Here is an 18,239-nt window from a genome sequence, read left to right as displayed (position 1 = left end):
GCCTAGATTATGTGCTCAAGGGAATCGGGGATCAGACAGGAAAGTCTGAGGGCAAAGGGCAACCAGGATCTTATTAAATGGCAGAGCAGGCTTGAGGGGCCATATGGCCAACTCCTGCTCCTATTTCTTACGTTCTTATCTTAAGTATCTGGAGTGGGACTTGAACCTACAACCTTCTGATGCAGAGCAAGAGAGCTACCACTGAGCCATGGCACCAGGGTTAGATCATGTATCATTTGATACATTCACACCTGATGTTGAGTTATGGTGCTGGTCACTTATTACACAGGAACACAAGAACAGGCCATTCAGCCCCTCAAGCCTGTTCCACCATTCAATTAGACCATGGCTGATCTGAATCCATACTCCCCGGCTTATGATTTTTCACCTGCTCATTTTAAAGGGGAGCACAGAAGCAGAAAACCTTCCCTCAGGTATGTCCAGCCTGATACTCAATTCCGCTGACCGCAATGGATCTGAATAAAGAGCGGGGAGAATAATAGGCGGCCAATGCAATCCTGCCCATTTTGTGTTATCGACCAAGGCGATTTTCGACACCGCTGTGTATTTCCAGCATGGTTTTCAATGTCAGATTTCCAGCTTTCTCTTAATAAAAAAATGGGTTTGAATCGTTCGCTTTGGTGAGAGTTTTGTGGTCTAGACGAGGGGCATCTGTGCTGGATTATGGGATGTTTTCCTAGCCATTTGGGTTGTTCAATGCGTGGTCATCTGCTCAATCAAGTAAACAATCTTCGGGCTAATGGCCCCAAGAGAGTTCACGTTATGACTCACACTGGCTTCATAAGTTGTTTTGTGTTTAAAAAGAGGAAATCTCCCAGCAAAAATGCATCCAATGAATAACTATTACGGCTACTTTAATAAATAAGAGTTTTTATTGCATCACAACATTCTGTCTTGACGTTAAGCCACTTGATAACATAACAAACCATGTGAAAAGGCACGACTTCAAATCAAATATTTCGATCTCCAACCCCTTAACTCCACACAGGCAACACCAGTGTCAAACCTGTTGATCATTCAGATCGTGAAGTGATGAGACTGGCTAGTCCCACCCCAATCCCTCGGGCTGCTGAACTTTCTCAAGTAAGCTGCAGCAGGGAGATGAGATGGGGATGGGCGGGAGGTAGGATGAAATTTGGAAAGTTCATGCAGGAATGCTCCATGTGCTTGTACTGCACCCCTGTGTATGAAAGAAAGCAGCATTTATATAGCAACCTCTCACAACCTCAGGACGTACCAAGGCGCTTCAGTCAATTAAGCACTTTTAAAGTGCAGTCACTGTAGGGAAACATTTAAGACATTTTTAAAATAGGCATGTTAAAGCCAGGTTTAAAGGTTGTGCACGCAGAAATATAGTACAAGCACCTTAAGCATTTAGAGATGAACTTCACCAAGGGTAATTCCTGCCCTTGGCCATCACATCTGTCAAATACATTAACTCCAAAATTTAAATACAAAGATTTCAAATACAATAAAGAGGCCATCGAAAAATAAATACATTTAAATATGACAATAAATTAAATCATTTTGATAAATTAACATGAAATTATGAAAAATTCCACAATTATCTCCATCGGAGCACTAAAGTTCAGAGTTAGGGCTAGTCCCATTAAAACCCAGAACCTCAGCCTCCGCAAACTGCGGTTCTGCAGGCAGCACACTTCTGACACCATGAACCCTCCAGTTTGCATCTAAGGAGAGACCTCAAGGTAGAACGCAGCTTCACCCATGGCTGCACCTAGTTTCATGGTCAGAGGTTACAGCAGCCCGTTTTACCATAAATACTTTGAAGGCAGCTGTAGGCATTTACTTAAAATGTTGCAACAGATTTTCATCTTCATTGCCTGGTGGTGGGGAACATCTACTCTATATGGAACCCTCCCTCATCCCTTTGCCTCGTTTCCTCTCCATGGCTCTATTAAAGAAAGAAAGGAAATAACTTGCATTTATATGGCACCTTTCATGACCTCAGGACATCCCCTTCTGCAATTAAGGGAAAGTTAGATAAGCACATGGAGAAAGGAATAGAAGGATATGCTGATAGAGTGAGATGAAAAGGGGTGGAAGGCTCGTGTGGAGCATAAACACCGACATCGACAAGTTGGGCCGAATGGCCTGTTTCTATATTGTGGACTATGTAACAACCAATGAAATGCTTTTGAAGTATAGTCACTTATGATGTAGGAGACCCGGCCGCCAATTTGCGCACAGCAAGATCCCACAAACATAATGACCAGATAATCTGTTTTAGTGATGTTGGTTGAGGGAAAAACATTGGCCAGGAGACCGGGGGGGGGGGGGGGGGGGGGGAAACTCTCCTGCTCTTCAAAATAGTGCCTTTGGATCTTTTACGTACACCCGAGGGGGCAGACGGGGCCTCGGTCTAATGTCTCATGTGAAAGATGGCTCTCCCCAACAGTGCAGCACTGGAGCGTCAGGCCTAGATTTTGTGCCTGCGGTGGGACTTGAATCCACAACCTTCTGATTCAGAGGCAAGAGTGCTGCTGATTGAGCCAAGGTGGACATGAAGTCAGTGCTGTAACAGATTACCACCCAGGTAGTGAAGATGCTAATCTATCCCCTTATATATTTAGTTCCTTCCCAAGCGGTTTGTCAATGCAAACCTGAAGTTTCCTGATTATCCATTATCAATAGAGTGTTAGATCATCTTAAATAGCATGGGTTCCCTGACAGTTGATCTCACCCCATATAACCAAAATTCTGGAAAAACACCCCCACCTAAAAGTAAATCGGACAAAATATTACACGACGAGTCACAAGAATAAATAACTTGAAATATTTCAAGGCAAAAATATTCCAAATATGAATAAATTAAATAACCTACACATTTGCTAGCAATCAGAATGCAAATACTAGCAATTTCCATTCAATAAAATTCTTCATTTGTTGGCAATTCAACACTAACTGCAGAAGACAATATATTCGGCCCTATTTTACAATCTCGACATGCAGTCCTGGAGCATTTTTGTTCTGCGAATTGTTTGAAAACTCAGTTCTCCTTCATGTCTTGAGGCCCTCATCGCTCCTGGGCGTCAACGAGCCCAAGTGAGGAGCCGCTCGGGGTTGTAAACCGCTCAGAAAACTGCGGTGACGCATGCTCGGTAGAATGAGCCGCTCGATCCAAACCCCAGCGCTCAATCGCTGCTTTCGCACAGGTGGGGGGAGACTTTCAACTTACCGACCGAATGTAAAGCAGGCGTCATGATCGCCCCGCACAGAAACCGCCCGATTTCTAAATGCCCACAGACTTCAGTTAAGTTGAAAATCCGCCCCTCGAGCGTCTGTGTGAGGTGGACGTCGGATAGAAACAACGTGGAATTGGCCCGTTCTCCTCGCGGGGAGGCAGGAGCCGGGAGGGCAGCAGAATCAGACATCCAAAATGCCTCAATAGGATGGGCGAGTTCACTCCTCATTTCTGGCTCCATTCCCTCGGAGACCAGACTCGGCTCATCTTCACACTGCTCCGTGGCGCTGTACACCTGGAAGGCAACGATGGAAACGAGAAGCAGGAACAGCCTCTTGGTCATGTCCTTCTTGGCAGGGAGGGCCCTCCGAGGCTGCGGAACCAAAAATACAAGATAAAAATCTGGTTAACGGGCGATCCTTGGCAGCAATCTTCAAACACTGGATTTCTACAGGAGTTTGTTATTTCCAAATCACAACCAACCTAAAACTACTGGGACACTTTTAACCTAACCTGCCCGGAGAGTAATATTGGGCAGGGTGTAAAACCAGCTTTCCACTTAATCCTGTGGGATTCCCGCCTGGCAAGTTAGGTTAAAATTACCCAGTGTATTTCTCCAGAATCAAAAATCAACCTAAATTATGATTCTCCAGAATCAAAAATCAACCTAAATTATGATTCTCCAGAATCAAAAATCAACCTAAATTATGATTTTCCAGAATCAAAAATCAACCTAAATTATGATTTTCCAGAATCAAAAATCAACCTAAATTATGATTTTCCAGAATCAAAAATCAACCTAAATTATGATTTTCCAGAATCAAAAATCAACCTAAATTATGTTTCTCCAGAATCAAAAATCAACCTAAATTATGATTTTCCAGAATCAAAAATCAACCTAAATTATGTTTCTCCAGAATCAAAAATCAACCTAAATTATGATTTTCCAGAATCAAAAATCAACCTAAATTATGATTCTCCAGAATCAAAAATCAACCTAAATTATGATTCTCCAGAATCAAAAATCAACCTAAATTATGATTTTCCAGAATCAAAAATCAACCTAAATTATGATTTTCCAGAATCAAAAATCAACCTAAATTATGTTTCTCCAGAATCAAAATCAACCTAAATTATGATTCTCCAGAAACTAAAATCAAACTAAATTATGATTCTCCAGAATCAAAATCAAACTAAATTATGATTCTCCAGAATCAAAATCAAACTAAATTATGATTCTCCAGAATCAAAATCAAACTAAATTATGATTCTCCAGAATCAAAATCAAACTAAATTATGATTCTCCAGAATCAAAATCAAACTAAATTATGATTCTCCAGAATCAAAATCAAACTAAATTATGATTCTCCAGAATCAAAAATCAAACTAAATTATGATTCTCCAGAATCAAAAATCAAACTAAATTATGTTTCTCCAGAATCAAAATCAAACTAAATTATGATTCTCCAGAATCAAAATCAAATTAAATTTCTCCAGAATCAAAATCAAACTAAATTATGTTTCTCCAGAATCAAAATCAAACTAAATTATGATTCTCCAGAATCAAAATCAAATTAAATTTCTCCAGAATCAAAATCAAACTAAATTATTTCTCTAGAATCAACAACAAATCTAAACTATATTTCTCTAGCCTCTGCACTAAAGCAGCAGGATCCTTACTCGGTGAATTGGATAAAGGACTTTAAGTGGCCGCTTCTTGGGTCTGTACCCGTGTTTGGGCTCTGGGATCGGCTCGAAGGTGAAGACCTCGGGTTCGGTGTGCCTCCGGCTGTCGAGGCTGTAAAGCTTCCCCGTTGAGCGGGGGAGCGGCAGACTGATGGGGGCGACTGCAGAATACATCGGTCTCTCGGGCCACTGCACTGGGAACCGCCTTCAAACTCGCTGGTCAGGGATATGAAGACATCACTGCGGCACCGACTCCTTTTATACACCTGGGTGATTGGCGGACGCCAGCGAGCTGGTGATTGGTTAGCGGGGACGTCAATCATCGAATGCCCCGCCTTCTCCCTGCCAGCAAATGGCAGATGACACCGAGCCCCGCCTCCCCTGTGCGTTGATTGGCTAAACCTGAGTTGGGTGAGTTTTTTTGGGGTGCAAAAATTCACTTGGATTTGGAGCCCAGTGGGACAAAAAGCAAAATGCTGCAAATCTGAAATAAAAACAGAGCATGTAAGAGCCATGGGGAAAGAGCAGGGGGAGAGGGACTAATTGGATAGACCTTTCAAAGAGCTGGCACAGGCACGATGGGCCGAATGGCCCCCCTTCTGTGCTGTAAGATTCTATGGTTCTAATGTTGGAAATGCTCACCAGCTCAGCCAGCGTGTGTGGATCAAGGAGGTTCTGTCCAATTGGTCCTTCGCAGAAGTTTTTATTGCAGGAGCAAATAGTTTTGCTTTTCGCTGCAGTGGTTTTTTTACATTCTTCTAAATAATTCCTGCAATGTAAGTTTTTTTTTAAATTTAGGAGGGTCAATTTGAAACTTACTAGTGGCACTCTCCCGAAAGAAGGATGATTGGCAATTGGTCGGTCACTCACAGCATAAGACCGGGGTCACTCCTGTTAATTGTATCCATGTGATTTATATCAATTAGTGTTAATTGTATTCAGGTGGTGTCTATCAACTGGGGCTCGCGTGCATCCATATATAAAAGAGCTTATCTAGGGTGTGGGGTGTGTAATGTGGAGCTCTGCGAATAAAGGCTTGGAAGCAACTGAAGACCAAGCTCTAGTATTCTCCCCTTCACTACTGGGCTATTCAGCTTATAACAACTCCCACTGGTGTACAGAAGATTGAAGAGGAGCAGATGGGTTTGTTGTGAGACTGATTCCATCACCTGTAATCAGGGAGAGAAATCTGTAATTCTGTCACTCCCTCTTTCATGGGCATTGCATCACCTTCTAATTACTAATAATTTGAGCTCATCCATAACTCTGCTGCCCGTATCCTAATTCACACCAAGTCCCATTCACTCATCAGCCCCTGTGCTCACTGACCTACATTGGCTCCCGGTCCGGCAACGCCTCGATTTTAAAATTTTTACCCTTTTTTTTTCGAATGCATCCATGGCCTCACCCTCTCCCTATCTCTGTAACCTCCTCCAGCCCTACAACCATCTGAGATCTCTGCGCTCCTCCAATTCTGGCCTCTTGCGCATCCCCAACGCTCCATCATTGGCGACCGTGCCTTCAGTTGCCGAAGCCCTAAGCTCTGAAATTCCCTCCATAAACCTTCCTGCATCTCTACCTCTCTCTCCTCCTTTAAGATGCTCCTTAAAACCTATCTCTTTGACTAAGCTTTCCTAGATCTGCTTATGTGGCTCGGTGTCAAATTTCATTTGATAACCGCTCCTATGAAGCGCCTTGGTGCGAAGTAGGATACCAACAGCAGAGTTTTCAGCTGAGCTCAAGTTTACGGAGGGTGCATGGTGGGATCAGATCACCCCTCGGTCAGACCACCCCTCATTCTCCAATCACCAGCAGCCTATTACTGAGAAATCCTGCGGACGATGATAAGGCACTTTATAAATGGAAGTGCTTTTTGATAGAGTAGATAAGGAGAAACTTTTTCCAGTGGCAGAAGGGTTGGTAACCAGAAGTGAGATGGAGAGACATTTTTTTTTAACGCAGCGTGTTGTTATGATCTGGAATGCACTGCCTGAAATGGCGGTAGAAGCAGATTCAATAGTAACTTTCAAAGGGGGACTTGCGTAAATCCTTGAAGTGGAAACATTTACAGGGACACTTTGAAATGTTGGAATTTTTATTTGTGTTTTGTAGCGCATTCCAGATGCATTTTGTATAATTTCTAAGACAAGATTCCAAAAACAACTGCAGAATGAATTGTACACGCATTCAGGCTTGTAAGGAGGTTTTGAATTGAAGGCTGGAATTTAAACAGAACAACTTAGGAAAGTTAATGTACTGCTGCAGAGGTATTTGGTAAAGAAGGAAAAATTGCAAATTAATGTAATCACAGAATGATACAGCACAGAACAAGGCCATTCGGCCCATCATGCCTATGCCGGCTCTTTGAAAGAGCTACCCAATTACTCTCACACACCTGCCCTTTCCCCATAGCTCCGTAAATTTTTCCCCTTCAAGTATTTATCCAAGTCCCTTTTGAAAGTTACTATTGAATCTGCTCCCACCGCCCTTTCAGGCAGCGATTTCCAGATCGCGTCAGTTCGCCGCGTAAAAGAATGTCTCCTCATCTTGCCTCTGGTTACCGACCCTCCTGCCAGTGTAAAACAGTTTCTCCTTATTTACTCTATCAAAACTTTTCATGATTTTTTTTCTTTAGCTTTATAGCTTCTTGCTTTTCATTATATTTTGCGCACAAACAGCTGCTGAGGGGAAATGTTATTGAAGACACCGCGAGAACTCCCTGCTCTCCTTCAAATAGTTTCAAGGGATCTTTAATTTCGGCCTGAATCACCAGAATAGGGCCACGTCTAACCTGCAGACTAGAAAAGAGAAGACTGACGGTGACCTGATAGAGTTATTTAAGGTTATGAATGGGTTTGATGGGGTAGAGAAAATATTTCCACTTATGGGGGAGACCAAAACTAGGGGCCATAAATAAAAGATAGTCACTAATAAATCCAATCTCAGGACTTGATGGTTTGACTTATAGGGAGAGGTTGGATAGACTGAGACTTTTTTCCCTGGAGAGTAGGAGGTTTAGGGGTGATTTTATAGAAGTCTATAAAATAATGAGGGGCATAGATAAGGTAGATAGTCAAAATCTTTTCCCAAAGGTAGGGGAGTCTATATCGAGGGGGCATAGATTTCAGGAGAGAGGGGAGAGATACAAAAGGGTCCAGAGGGGCTATTTTTTCACTCAAAGGGTGGTGAGTGTCTGGAACGAGATGCCAGAGGCAGTAGTAGAGGCGGGTACAATTTTGTCTTTTAAAAAGCATTTGGACAGTTACATGGGTAAGATGGGTATAGAGGGATATGGGCCAAGTGCAGGCAACTGAGACTAGCTTAGTGGTATAAACTGGGCGACATGGACATGTTGGGCCGAAGGGCCTGTTTCCATGTTGTAAACTTCTATGATTCTAAACGTATTTACCCAAAGAGTGGTTAGAATGTGGAACTCGCTACCACAGGGAATGGTTGAGGCGAATAGCATTAAGGGAAAGCTGGATAAACACAGGAGGAAGAAAAGAATAGAGGGTTATGTTGATAGCGTTCGATGAAGTAGGGTGGGAGGAGGCTCATGTGGAGTATAAACACCGGCATGGACCAGTTGGGCCGAATGGCCTGATTCTGTGCTGTACATTCGATGTAATTCGACGTATTCCCTCAGCACTCGCACCCCTGAGTTAGAAGGTTGTGGGGATCGAGCCCTGCTCCAAGGCTTGAGCACATAATCTAGACTAAGGGGGTGCTGCGTTGGTGTGGATTAGACCCGTAACCTTCTGACTCAGAGGTAAGATCATTCACAACTGAGCTCAGCCAGCACTTTACTTAAGATTTCCACCACTCCTTCAGTCTACTTGGAAAGAGGAAATACCGAATGCAGGACCAGACTAGTACAAGGTGAAACGACAGTGATAATTATTTGCAAATTAAACATTAGTGAAGCATAAGGAATAAGCCACAACTGCAGTAACCTGATTCCAAGTACTTCAGAGCAGACGGTAATATTTGCGTACTTGGAGTATAGAAAGTCAAAGGTCAATCTGCTTGGACAGCCTTTTCTGTGACAGAAAAAGCCATCTTGCCAGTTTAAGACACACAGGGGCAGAAATTCACTTTGGGCGCTAACGCAGAACAGGCGGTGTGGTACCGGCCGCCCGTTATACGCCCCGCGGGCGGCCGTTTAGCGCTCGCGCCCAACACGAATTTCTACCCCACAATCCCTCGAACAGCTCCCCACCTTCCACCGCTGCAAGATGCTGAGGGTGAAATTTGTCCTGGTCAGTTTTAAAAAAAAACGGGCCATAGCAAAGCGGCAGCCGAGAAATCGTAGGAATTTACGGCACAGAAGGAGGCCGTTCGGCCCATCAGGCCCAGCCTGTTTTAGACCCTGCCCGATTTTCCTTCCCATCGAAGTCAATGAAAAGAAAGCCAGGCAGGGTATAAAATGGGCTGCCAGTTCGCTATCACCCGTTTTGTCCTACTGCCAACTTTGCCCCGACATTCCTTTGAAGGCAGCAAAGCTTTTAAGTGTATAATTTCAAGGTTATACATATTAGCAGATGAACACATAACTTCGTCATTTGACCTTCCTCTGCCTCCTACTTTAATGTAGGCATTGACTCATTTATTTCAAATGCATTAATGCTGATATTCCCTGTCCTTTTTCATCTCTTTACAGACTGTTGTGGTGTAGAAAGGGAAGATGACAGGAATACAATGGACTGCGGTCTCCTGGAGCTTTGCAAGATCACCCTCAGGGTCAGAGTGGAATTTACCAGAGCTTCTCACTAAATTGGTCTAAAATTTTTCTTTCCGTTCTTTTGCCTCTCCCAGGAGATTCATAACTGGGGGAGGGGGAATCACGCCTTAATGGTGCCCGTCTGGACAGACCAGTTGTTCTTTTCCTGGCCTTTTACGCGTGCTATCTGCTAAAATAGCGGACAGGGGAATGAGTATGAATGTGTTACGCGATTGTGACCACACTCTCGCCTCTGAGTCACAAGGTCGTGGGTTCAACCCCCACTCCAGAGACTTGAGCACAAAATCTCGGCTGACACTCCCAGTGGCGGTGGAGACACACAAGCCTTGTAAACCGTCACCGGATTTGCGAGCCGCAATCCAGTGGAGAATTGCACCACGTGGAAATATAAATACGGATAGCACTGGGCAGCTGCTATTTACCAAAACTGAAACAGCAACATAAAAGCACTGATTATCAATTTCAATGGCCACTTACATTGGAGAAAACAACAGCAATTTGTCCTGAACCTGATTAAAACTCATGTTAAAGAAGCTTCGGCAAAGAGAGCTGTTCTGATCTGTTGTCTTAACATTCAGAACAAAATCCAGTTAACATTAATCACCACAGCCTAGAAATATTTGAGCGCTTCTTTTAAATTAGCAGAAATGCGAATGTTGTTGGAACATATTAAACATTTGTCCAATAATAATGCCTGTAGTTATTTCTAGGCTTTAGTGTGTCATTGTATAATATATACAAAACACTAACAACACAAAAATGTCCATATTTGGATTTTTCTCTCACACACATGCGCACGTGCCCACGCATCTGTTATGTAGGCCTCCTGGTGCTATCATTCTGGATTCTTGCATTTGGCTAATAAATAATCATTGCTTTGAGCATTAACTTTGTTCCCACGAGACAGCAAAAAAAGAAAAGCTTTATGTTAGCAAGGTAGAATCACGAACAACTAAGCAGAATTTTACATGACTTAATTTAACTAAAGTGAGGATGGAAGAGACTGTCCCCTGGGATTCCAGTGTGCGGACACTTAATATGGTCATTTGGAATTTCACTGTCTGCTATTTTAGTGGAGGCATTAACCAGTTTAAAATAGATGGTTTTAACACCTCTGCTAAAGCAGCAGAGCGAGGAGAATGTCAGACAATCACATTAAGCATTCATAAGCTATTGGTTTTGGAGCCTGCAGAGTTTTCCATATTTGACTTTCTGTTAAGAAAGGAATGTAATTGAAATCAAGCCATTGCACATCTCACAATAGTATGATCCATTACTCTGCATCTAACCTGTACTGTAGTAACATGCCCACATTGGTCTCCTCCTGTTCCTATTCAGCCCCTGGAGTCTGCTCTGACATTCAATTAGATCATGGTTGATTTATACCTCAACTCCATGTACCTGCCTGTACTCCATATCCTTTGATACCCTTACCTAATAAAAATCTATCAATCTCAGTCTTGAAAGCTCCAATTGTCCCAGCATCCACAGCCTGTTGAGGGAGGTAATTCCAGATTTCCACTACCCATTTGTGTGGAGATGTGCTTCCTGATTTCACTCTACTTTTAAGATTATGTCCCCTTGTTCTTGATTCCCCACACCAGAGGAAATAGTTTCTCCATATTTATCCTGTACCTGACCTGGCAGTGTTTGATGGGATAGTGTAAAGGGATCCAAACTCTGTATCTAAGCGTGCTATACCTGACCCCAGAGTGATTGATGCTGACAGTGTTCCCTGTAATGGAAAGTGCTCTATTCCTCAATACTAACATCCTTCACCTTGCTGAGCAAACAAAAAGTAGGAAACATAATAGAAAAGTACAAACAGTCAGTGGGGTCTTAGGGTTTTTGGAAATTCTCCAGCGTGATCCACTGAATCAACATCTCTTGGAACTGTTGGCTCCTTTGGATTAACCACAAATACTAACTCCGTTCAATCATGTTCAACCCCTTAAATGCAAACTAAATGTCCGGTGCACAGAGATTAGCTTTCGAACAGATGATCACGTTGTCTCCAGTCACACTTACCTTCGACTGTTGACTTTCCTTCCCTCGTCCGGGGGCCAGAGGACCATGCAGTGTTGAGGAAATCAGAGGAGTGGGAGTCTTCAGTTGCCAGAGGGGCAGCGCACACGTCAAATCAGCCCCCTTCAGCCAGGGCTTTTGGGAATCGGCCCATCGGTCACGAGGGGTGCTGCTGACAACCGCACTGCTCTCCTCCGTGCTACCTCAATCAGGCCCCCCCTCATAGGGACTTGTACTTCCTGAAGGACAGATTGAAACCAGAGAGCTCGGAGCATGGAGGACTGTTGGCAAGATCTTGGGGTTAGAAATTCGTCTTGGTAGTGCAAGACAGACAGTATCGAATCTGCTGCCTGTTACGCTCCCCCACTGATAGTTTCGTTGCCATCACCCCTGAATGGCCTAGCTCTAATTTTAAGGTTATGCCCCCTTGTTATGGACTCCCCCATCAGAGGAAACAGTTTCTCTCTCTATCTACCCCATGATCTCCTTTAATTATCTTAAACACCTCAATTAGATCACCCCTTAAACCTCTATACTCAAGGGAATACAAGCCTAGTCTGTGCAACCTGTCCTCATGATCTAATCCATTTAAAGGAGACAGACATGATAAGGTGCCATATAAAGGTATAGTCCTTTATCTCTCCCTCAGAGCAGATTATTTTTACACAGGGCTGGCAATTGTGGATTACCTCGTGTTTTAAAAATATTTTTAACTTTTCTCAAACCTGCATCGTTGAGGAAAATACAGGCATACCGACCTTGAAGGTGCAAATCTTGCTTTTACATTATACTTAATGTGGTCGACTGACTTTGAATGCGTTCAGACTGTTCGCTGTTTTAAATGAGTCACTTGACGGTGCCACATAACTCACACAGGTGCCTGAGCCTCATACATGAGTCAACGGTACTTTAAAAGAAATTCTCCTTAAATATTTCGCATAGCATACAGGTGTATCAATGGGACTTGCCCGCGGTGCTTGCGGATTATATTAGCAAGTGTCCTGACTTGGTATGAACCATTGCTTCACCAACCCTCAAACATTTGTCCCCGGTGATTTGAATAGCCTGAGAAATGCAGTCACACCGGTCAAACGACGGTTAAGCATTTGGCAATAATCTGCACTGATACGTTACCTTTGTCATGGTTATGATTACTTATGTCCAATGGATGGGTAACGCCTCGCCTTACAAGCTCAGCTATGACCTTGTGCGTTGTCACGTATCAGGATTCTTAAGTATTTTGCAGTGTCAGAATATTGGTATGATTGTAATTAATATGTTACTATTAAGTTTAGCTCACAAGGGGTTGAAATCTCCCCACAGCGGCCTAAAATGAGGTGGGAGGATGTATGTTACAGCGAGATAATTCCAGATTGTTTGAAACAACCGAGATTTGTTGAAGTACATTCCAGCAAACATTTGGACATTAGGGATTGGAATGTGCTATTCATTTGCGAACTGCAGGAGATAGTTCCCAGGGACCCCTCCACCCCCGCCCTCCTCCAACCAGGGAGAAGTGGTAGCCAATGTGGAGGATAGTAACAGACTTCAGGAGGACATAGACAGACTGGTGAAATGGGCAGACACGTGGCAGACGAAATTTAACGCAAGGTGTGAAGTGATACATTTTGGTAGGAAGAATGAAGAGAGGCAATGGTACAATTTTAAAGGGGATCAGGAACAGAGAGATCTGGGGGTGTATGTACACAAATCTTCGAAGGTGGCAGGAACAGTTGAGAAGGCTGTTAAAAAAGCACACGGGATTCTGGGCTTTATTAATAGAGGCATAGAGTAAAAAGCAAGGAATTTATGCCAAGCCTTTATAAAACACTGGTTTGGCCTCAGCTGGAGTATTATGTTCGATTCTGGGCACTGCACTTTAGGAAGGATGTCAAGGCCTTAGAGGGTGCAGAGGAGATTTACTAGAATGATACCAGGGATAAGGGATTTCGGTTATGTGGAGAGACTGGACCTGTTCTCCTTAGAGCAGAGAAGGTTAAGAGGAGATTTGATAGAGGTGTTCAAATAAGGAGAAACAGTTTCCAGTGGCAGAAGGGTCGGTAACCAGTGGACACAGATTTAAATTGATTGGCAAAAGAACCAGAGGCGATGAGGAAACATTTTTTTAATGCAGAGCGGTTATGATCTGGAATGCGCTGCCTGAAACGGTAGTGGAAGCAGATTCAATAGTAACATTCAAAAGGGAATTAGATTAATACTTCAAGGGGAAAATATACAGAGCTATGGGACTGATTGGATAGCTCTTTCAAAAAGACATAACAAGCACAATGGGCCGAATGGCCGCCTTCTGTGCTGTAACCTAGTATGATAGTGAATAATAATTGGCAGCCCTGATGGCCAACCCCCCAGGCCAGGCATGGGTCAGAGGTCAGGCTACAGATTTCCTATGAAGCCAAGAAAACAAGCAAACACATGGGGGGGTGATTTCAAACCCCAAGAACGGGCAGGTGGGAGTTGAAAATAGTTGTTTTTTGGGGTCGCGACCGCAACCCGGCTTTATTTCTGGGTTCAACTTGGGCGTGTAAAAGGACAGGCTTCCCACTGGGAATTCAAAGTTTGAAAATTTTGCAGTTGCAACCCAAAAAACCCCCAATTATTTTCAAGTCCCGCACGCCCCCAACCCACCCGTTCTTGGGGGTTATAATCACCCCCATGGTCTGGGGAGTTTGTCTACGAGAGCTGGTGAAGGAAGATTGGGGCAAATCAGAGAAGGGTGCAAGAAAGGAAGATAAGAAAGGGACTTCAAAAGCACTGAATATTGGCTGTGTGGTGTAACAGGCAGCTAAAGCAATTCTGCCTGTTTGCATCCCCCGCCCATGTCCAATTTCACCCCCTATGACTTAGCAGTACTCAAATATAAAGTAAGGGTTTTTTTTTAAATGGAAGACGCCAACTCTAAGCTAGAAACACGAGATGTTATTTGGCCACAGGAGATAGAAAAACACCATCAGAGTTTTCTTTCAAGGTTAGTTTTTTTTATTTTTTAAATGTTTTTATTTCACCAAATAATTGTTCACAGAACATACTAGCATCAAATGGATGAGACACCCTGCATTGCAACGACTGGCTGATCCACTAACAACCTCAGACTTTGTTACAAAGTGAGTTTTCAAGTCCCACTGCAAGGTGAGATCTTCGACACAGACTGTGTAAAAGGAAGACTTACTTCGAAAATAAGTCCTCTACATATTAAATAGTATAAATTAAACACTTCCATAAATATGATAAATAAAATAGATAAACCTTAAATAAGCTCCCCACATATATTAGTAACAACCACTACGAACGAAGCAGCAATATTGCATGTAAGGTCATTGGTATTGGGGAATCCACGGCAGAATACAGTAGTTTTACATATTACTACAACTGGAAAAATATGTCTTTCACTGAAGCTGAAAACACTTCAGCTCCCACCCCTTTAAGTCTCTGGAAATTTAGAGTCAGACTTCACTGCTGTGTTCATCATATTTCCGTCCACTTGTTATAGGCAATAACAGTGTTTTGAGCTCTGGTCAGTTTATGCTGGAGACAGTTCTCACCCTTCCCCCGGGGGAGGGGGGGGGGACCAAAAAATTAAATAAATAGACGATTTAATCATTTCGCAGTTCACATCCTGCAGGATCGGACGACTCCGGTCGCCTGTAGCGAGTCCCCTCCTGCAGGCTGTTGGGTGCAGTTGGCTTCAGCTCCCGGGGACGTGTCGAGGAGCACGGCGGTGGCGGAGAAGCCCGAAGGGGCCGGGCTAGACGCCGAGACTTGCGTCGCAGCGCTCAGGTCCGGAGAGGAGAGGCTGAGCTCGTCTTCCACGGCGCCGTACACCTGGATGAGGACAACGGAGATTAAAAACAGGAGCAGCCTCTTGGCCATGTCCTTCTCGGTAGGAAGGGACCTCCTCACCTGGAGAGAGAGAGAAGATAGATGGAGCATGTTAAAAACGAGAGAGAGATATTGCTTTATAAAAAGTTTGAAATATAATCAACGTGAACTAGTTTTTGCAGCAACATTGGCAGATTTGTACCTGGTGGGGTGGATAGAGAACTTTAAGGGATCTTCTCTTGCGTCGGTTGGGTCTCTTATTTTCCCGGATCGGCTCGAAAGTGAAGATCTGGGGCATTGTAGGCTTGCGGCCGATGAATCCGGTGGTCCGCCGCTCCGAGCTAGCCCGCTGGCTCAGATCGCAACCCCTGCTGAAGGACATAGCGCTTGTAGTGTAAATTACATCCATGGTGTTGCAAATTTGTGAATGAATGACAAGTCGCCATCCCGCGCTCCCTTTATGCCCTAGCCTGGCCCCGCCCTCCCTTTGCCATTGGACGGCTCTCACCTACGTCACAATGCCACGGGTTCCATCCCTCCCGCTGCGATTGGTCAGAAGGGCCCGCTCCGCTGCTATTGGCTCAGAGGTTGGCCACTGAGGTGGGGGGGGGAGGGTGTGAAAGGGAAATGAGGACGTGGCAGGAAAATTTCCAAATACTTGGGCTAAATGCACAGTGGGAGAGAGGAAAATTACCAGCACCCTCTGTTAGGAAAAGGTATGATGTGGAGATGCCGGTGATGGACTGGGGTTGACAATTGTAAACAATTTTACAACACCAAGTTATAGTCCAGCAATTTTATTTTAAATTCACAAGCTTTCGGAGATTTTCTCCTTCCTCAGGCAAAGGTATCACTATCCACTGGACCACGCGGTTGCTCCGACTGTCCGCCTCTCTCCCGGGGCATTCTCCGCGCACCGGCTGGCCCTGGAGAGGGAGCACGCGGTTTCTGCCAGTACGCTTGAGGCTTCCCTCGACCGGTGGGACTGGAGTGCATCCTGAGCGGATATCATAACATTTTAATTTGACGCTTATTTTGGGTTTATTGGTTTTCTGCGCATGAACACACCCTAACCCCCCCCCACTCTCCCCTTCTTATAAAAGGGGAGCCTAAAACACACAAATAAAAGAAAGCAATCAAAAAAAAAAGTTATCACAGGGAAGCAACTGTGAAAACGAAACATCAACAGGAAATCTCGAGAAATAAAAGTTGGACCAAACCAAAAAACTGCAGGAAATTTGAAGCAGATAAGGTAGAAAATGAGTCTGGGGGGGATAATTGACAAACCAGTCAAACTTAGAGAGGATAAAACCCCCTGGTCTGGAGGATTGCATCCGTGCAAACTAAAGGAAGAGGCACCATTATATAAAAATTCATTAGAAAAGGGAATAGTCCCAGAGGACTGGCAGACAGATAATGTTATTCCTATATTTGAAAAGGAAGCTAGAACAAATCCAGGGGACTATAGACCAGTCGGCTTAACGTCGCTGGTAGGAAAGATAATGGAATTCTTACTGAAAAATGTAATGGTAAAACATCCAGTAGCTGAAAATATAATAAAGCACAGTCAGCACTGATTTCAAAAGGGAAGGTCACGCTTGACTGACCTTATGCAATTCTTTGAAGAAGTAACAGGAAGAGTAGATAACGGAAATGCAATGGATGTAAGATACTTGGATTTCTAAATGGCTGATTTGTACCTCAACTCCATTTACCTGCTGTCGGTTCATATCCCTTGATACCCTTATCCAAGAAAAATTTATTTATCTCAGGCTTGAAAGTTCCAATTGTCCTGTTCTAATCCTGTAGTGACACTCTGTCCTGTTCTAATCCTGTAATTACACTCTGTCCTGTTCTAATCCTGTAATTACACTCTGTCCTGTTCTAATCCTGTAATTACACTCTGTCCTGTTCTAATCCTGTAATTACACTCTGTCCTGTTCTAATCCTGTAGTGACACTCTGTCCTGTTCTAATCCTGTAATTACACTCTGTCCTGTTCTAATCCTGTAGTGACACTCTGTCCTGTTCTAATCCTGTAATTACACTCTGTCCTGTTCTAATCCTGTAATTACACTCTGTCCTGTTCTAATCCTGTAATTACACTCTGTCCTGTTCTAATCCTGTAGTGACACTCTGTCCTGTTCTAATCCTGTAGTGACACTCTGTCCTGTTCTAATCCTGTAGTGATACTCTGTCCTGTTCTAATCCTGTAATTACACTCTGTCCTGTTCTAATCCTGTAGTGACACTCTGTCCTGTTCTAATCCTGTAGTGATACTCTGTCCTGTTCTAATCCTGTAATTACACTCTGTCCTGTTCTAATCCTGTAATTACACTCTGTCCTGTTCTAATCCTGTAATTACACTCTGTCCTGTTCTAATCCTGTAGTGACACTCTGTCCTGTTCTAATCCTGTAATTACACTCTGTCCTGTTCTAATCCTGTAGTGACACTCTGTCCTGTTCTAATCCTGTAATTACACTCTGTCCTGTTCTAATCCTGTAATTACACTCTGTCCTGTTCTAATCCTGTAATTACACTCTGTCCTGTTCTAATCCTGTAATTACACTCTGTCCTGTTCTAATCCTGTAATTACACTCTGTCCTGTTCTAATCCTGTAGTGACACTCTGTCCTGTTCTAATCCTGTAGTGACACTCTGTCCTGTTCTAATCCTGTAGTGACACTCTGTCCTGTTCTAATCCTGTAGTGACACTCTGTCCTGT

General features: G+C 43.6%; 2 protein-coding genes across 2 annotated transcripts; both read right to left on the bottom strand.

The window, feature by feature from the left end:
• Positions 1–874: 874 nt before the first annotated feature.
• LOC137304919 (radiation-inducible immediate-early gene IEX-1-like) lies at positions 875–5,147 on the bottom strand. The gene is made up of 2 exons (XM_067973707.1): positions 4,907–5,147; positions 875–3,599 (listed from the first exon to the last, which is right to left on the bottom strand). The coding sequence occupies exons 1-2, from the start codon at positions 5,084–5,086 to the stop codon at positions 3,177–3,179; spliced, it is 603 nt and encodes a 200-aa protein (XP_067829808.1). The 5' UTR covers positions 5,087–5,147; the 3' UTR covers positions 875–3,176.
• A 9,505-nt stretch (positions 5,148–14,652) lies between these two features.
• On the bottom strand, positions 14,653–15,935 carry LOC137304918 (radiation-inducible immediate-early gene IEX-1-like). Its single transcript, XM_067973706.1, has 2 exons — positions 15,718–15,935; positions 14,653–15,596 (listed from the first exon to the last, which is right to left on the bottom strand). The coding sequence occupies exons 1-2, from the start codon at positions 15,922–15,924 to the stop codon at positions 15,306–15,308; spliced, it is 498 nt and encodes a 165-aa protein (XP_067829807.1). The 5' UTR covers positions 15,925–15,935; the 3' UTR covers positions 14,653–15,305.
• Positions 15,936–18,239: the final 2,304 nt, after the last annotated feature.

Source organism: Heptranchias perlo, chromosome 39, assembly GCF_035084215.1.
Source record: "Heptranchias perlo isolate sHepPer1 chromosome 39, sHepPer1.hap1, whole genome shotgun sequence".
NCBI classification, from domain to species: Eukaryota; Metazoa; Chordata; class Chondrichthyes; order Hexanchiformes; family Hexanchidae; genus Heptranchias; species Heptranchias perlo.
Note: the sequence above shows the minus strand (reverse complement) of the source record. Positions and strands in the feature narration are given on the sequence as shown.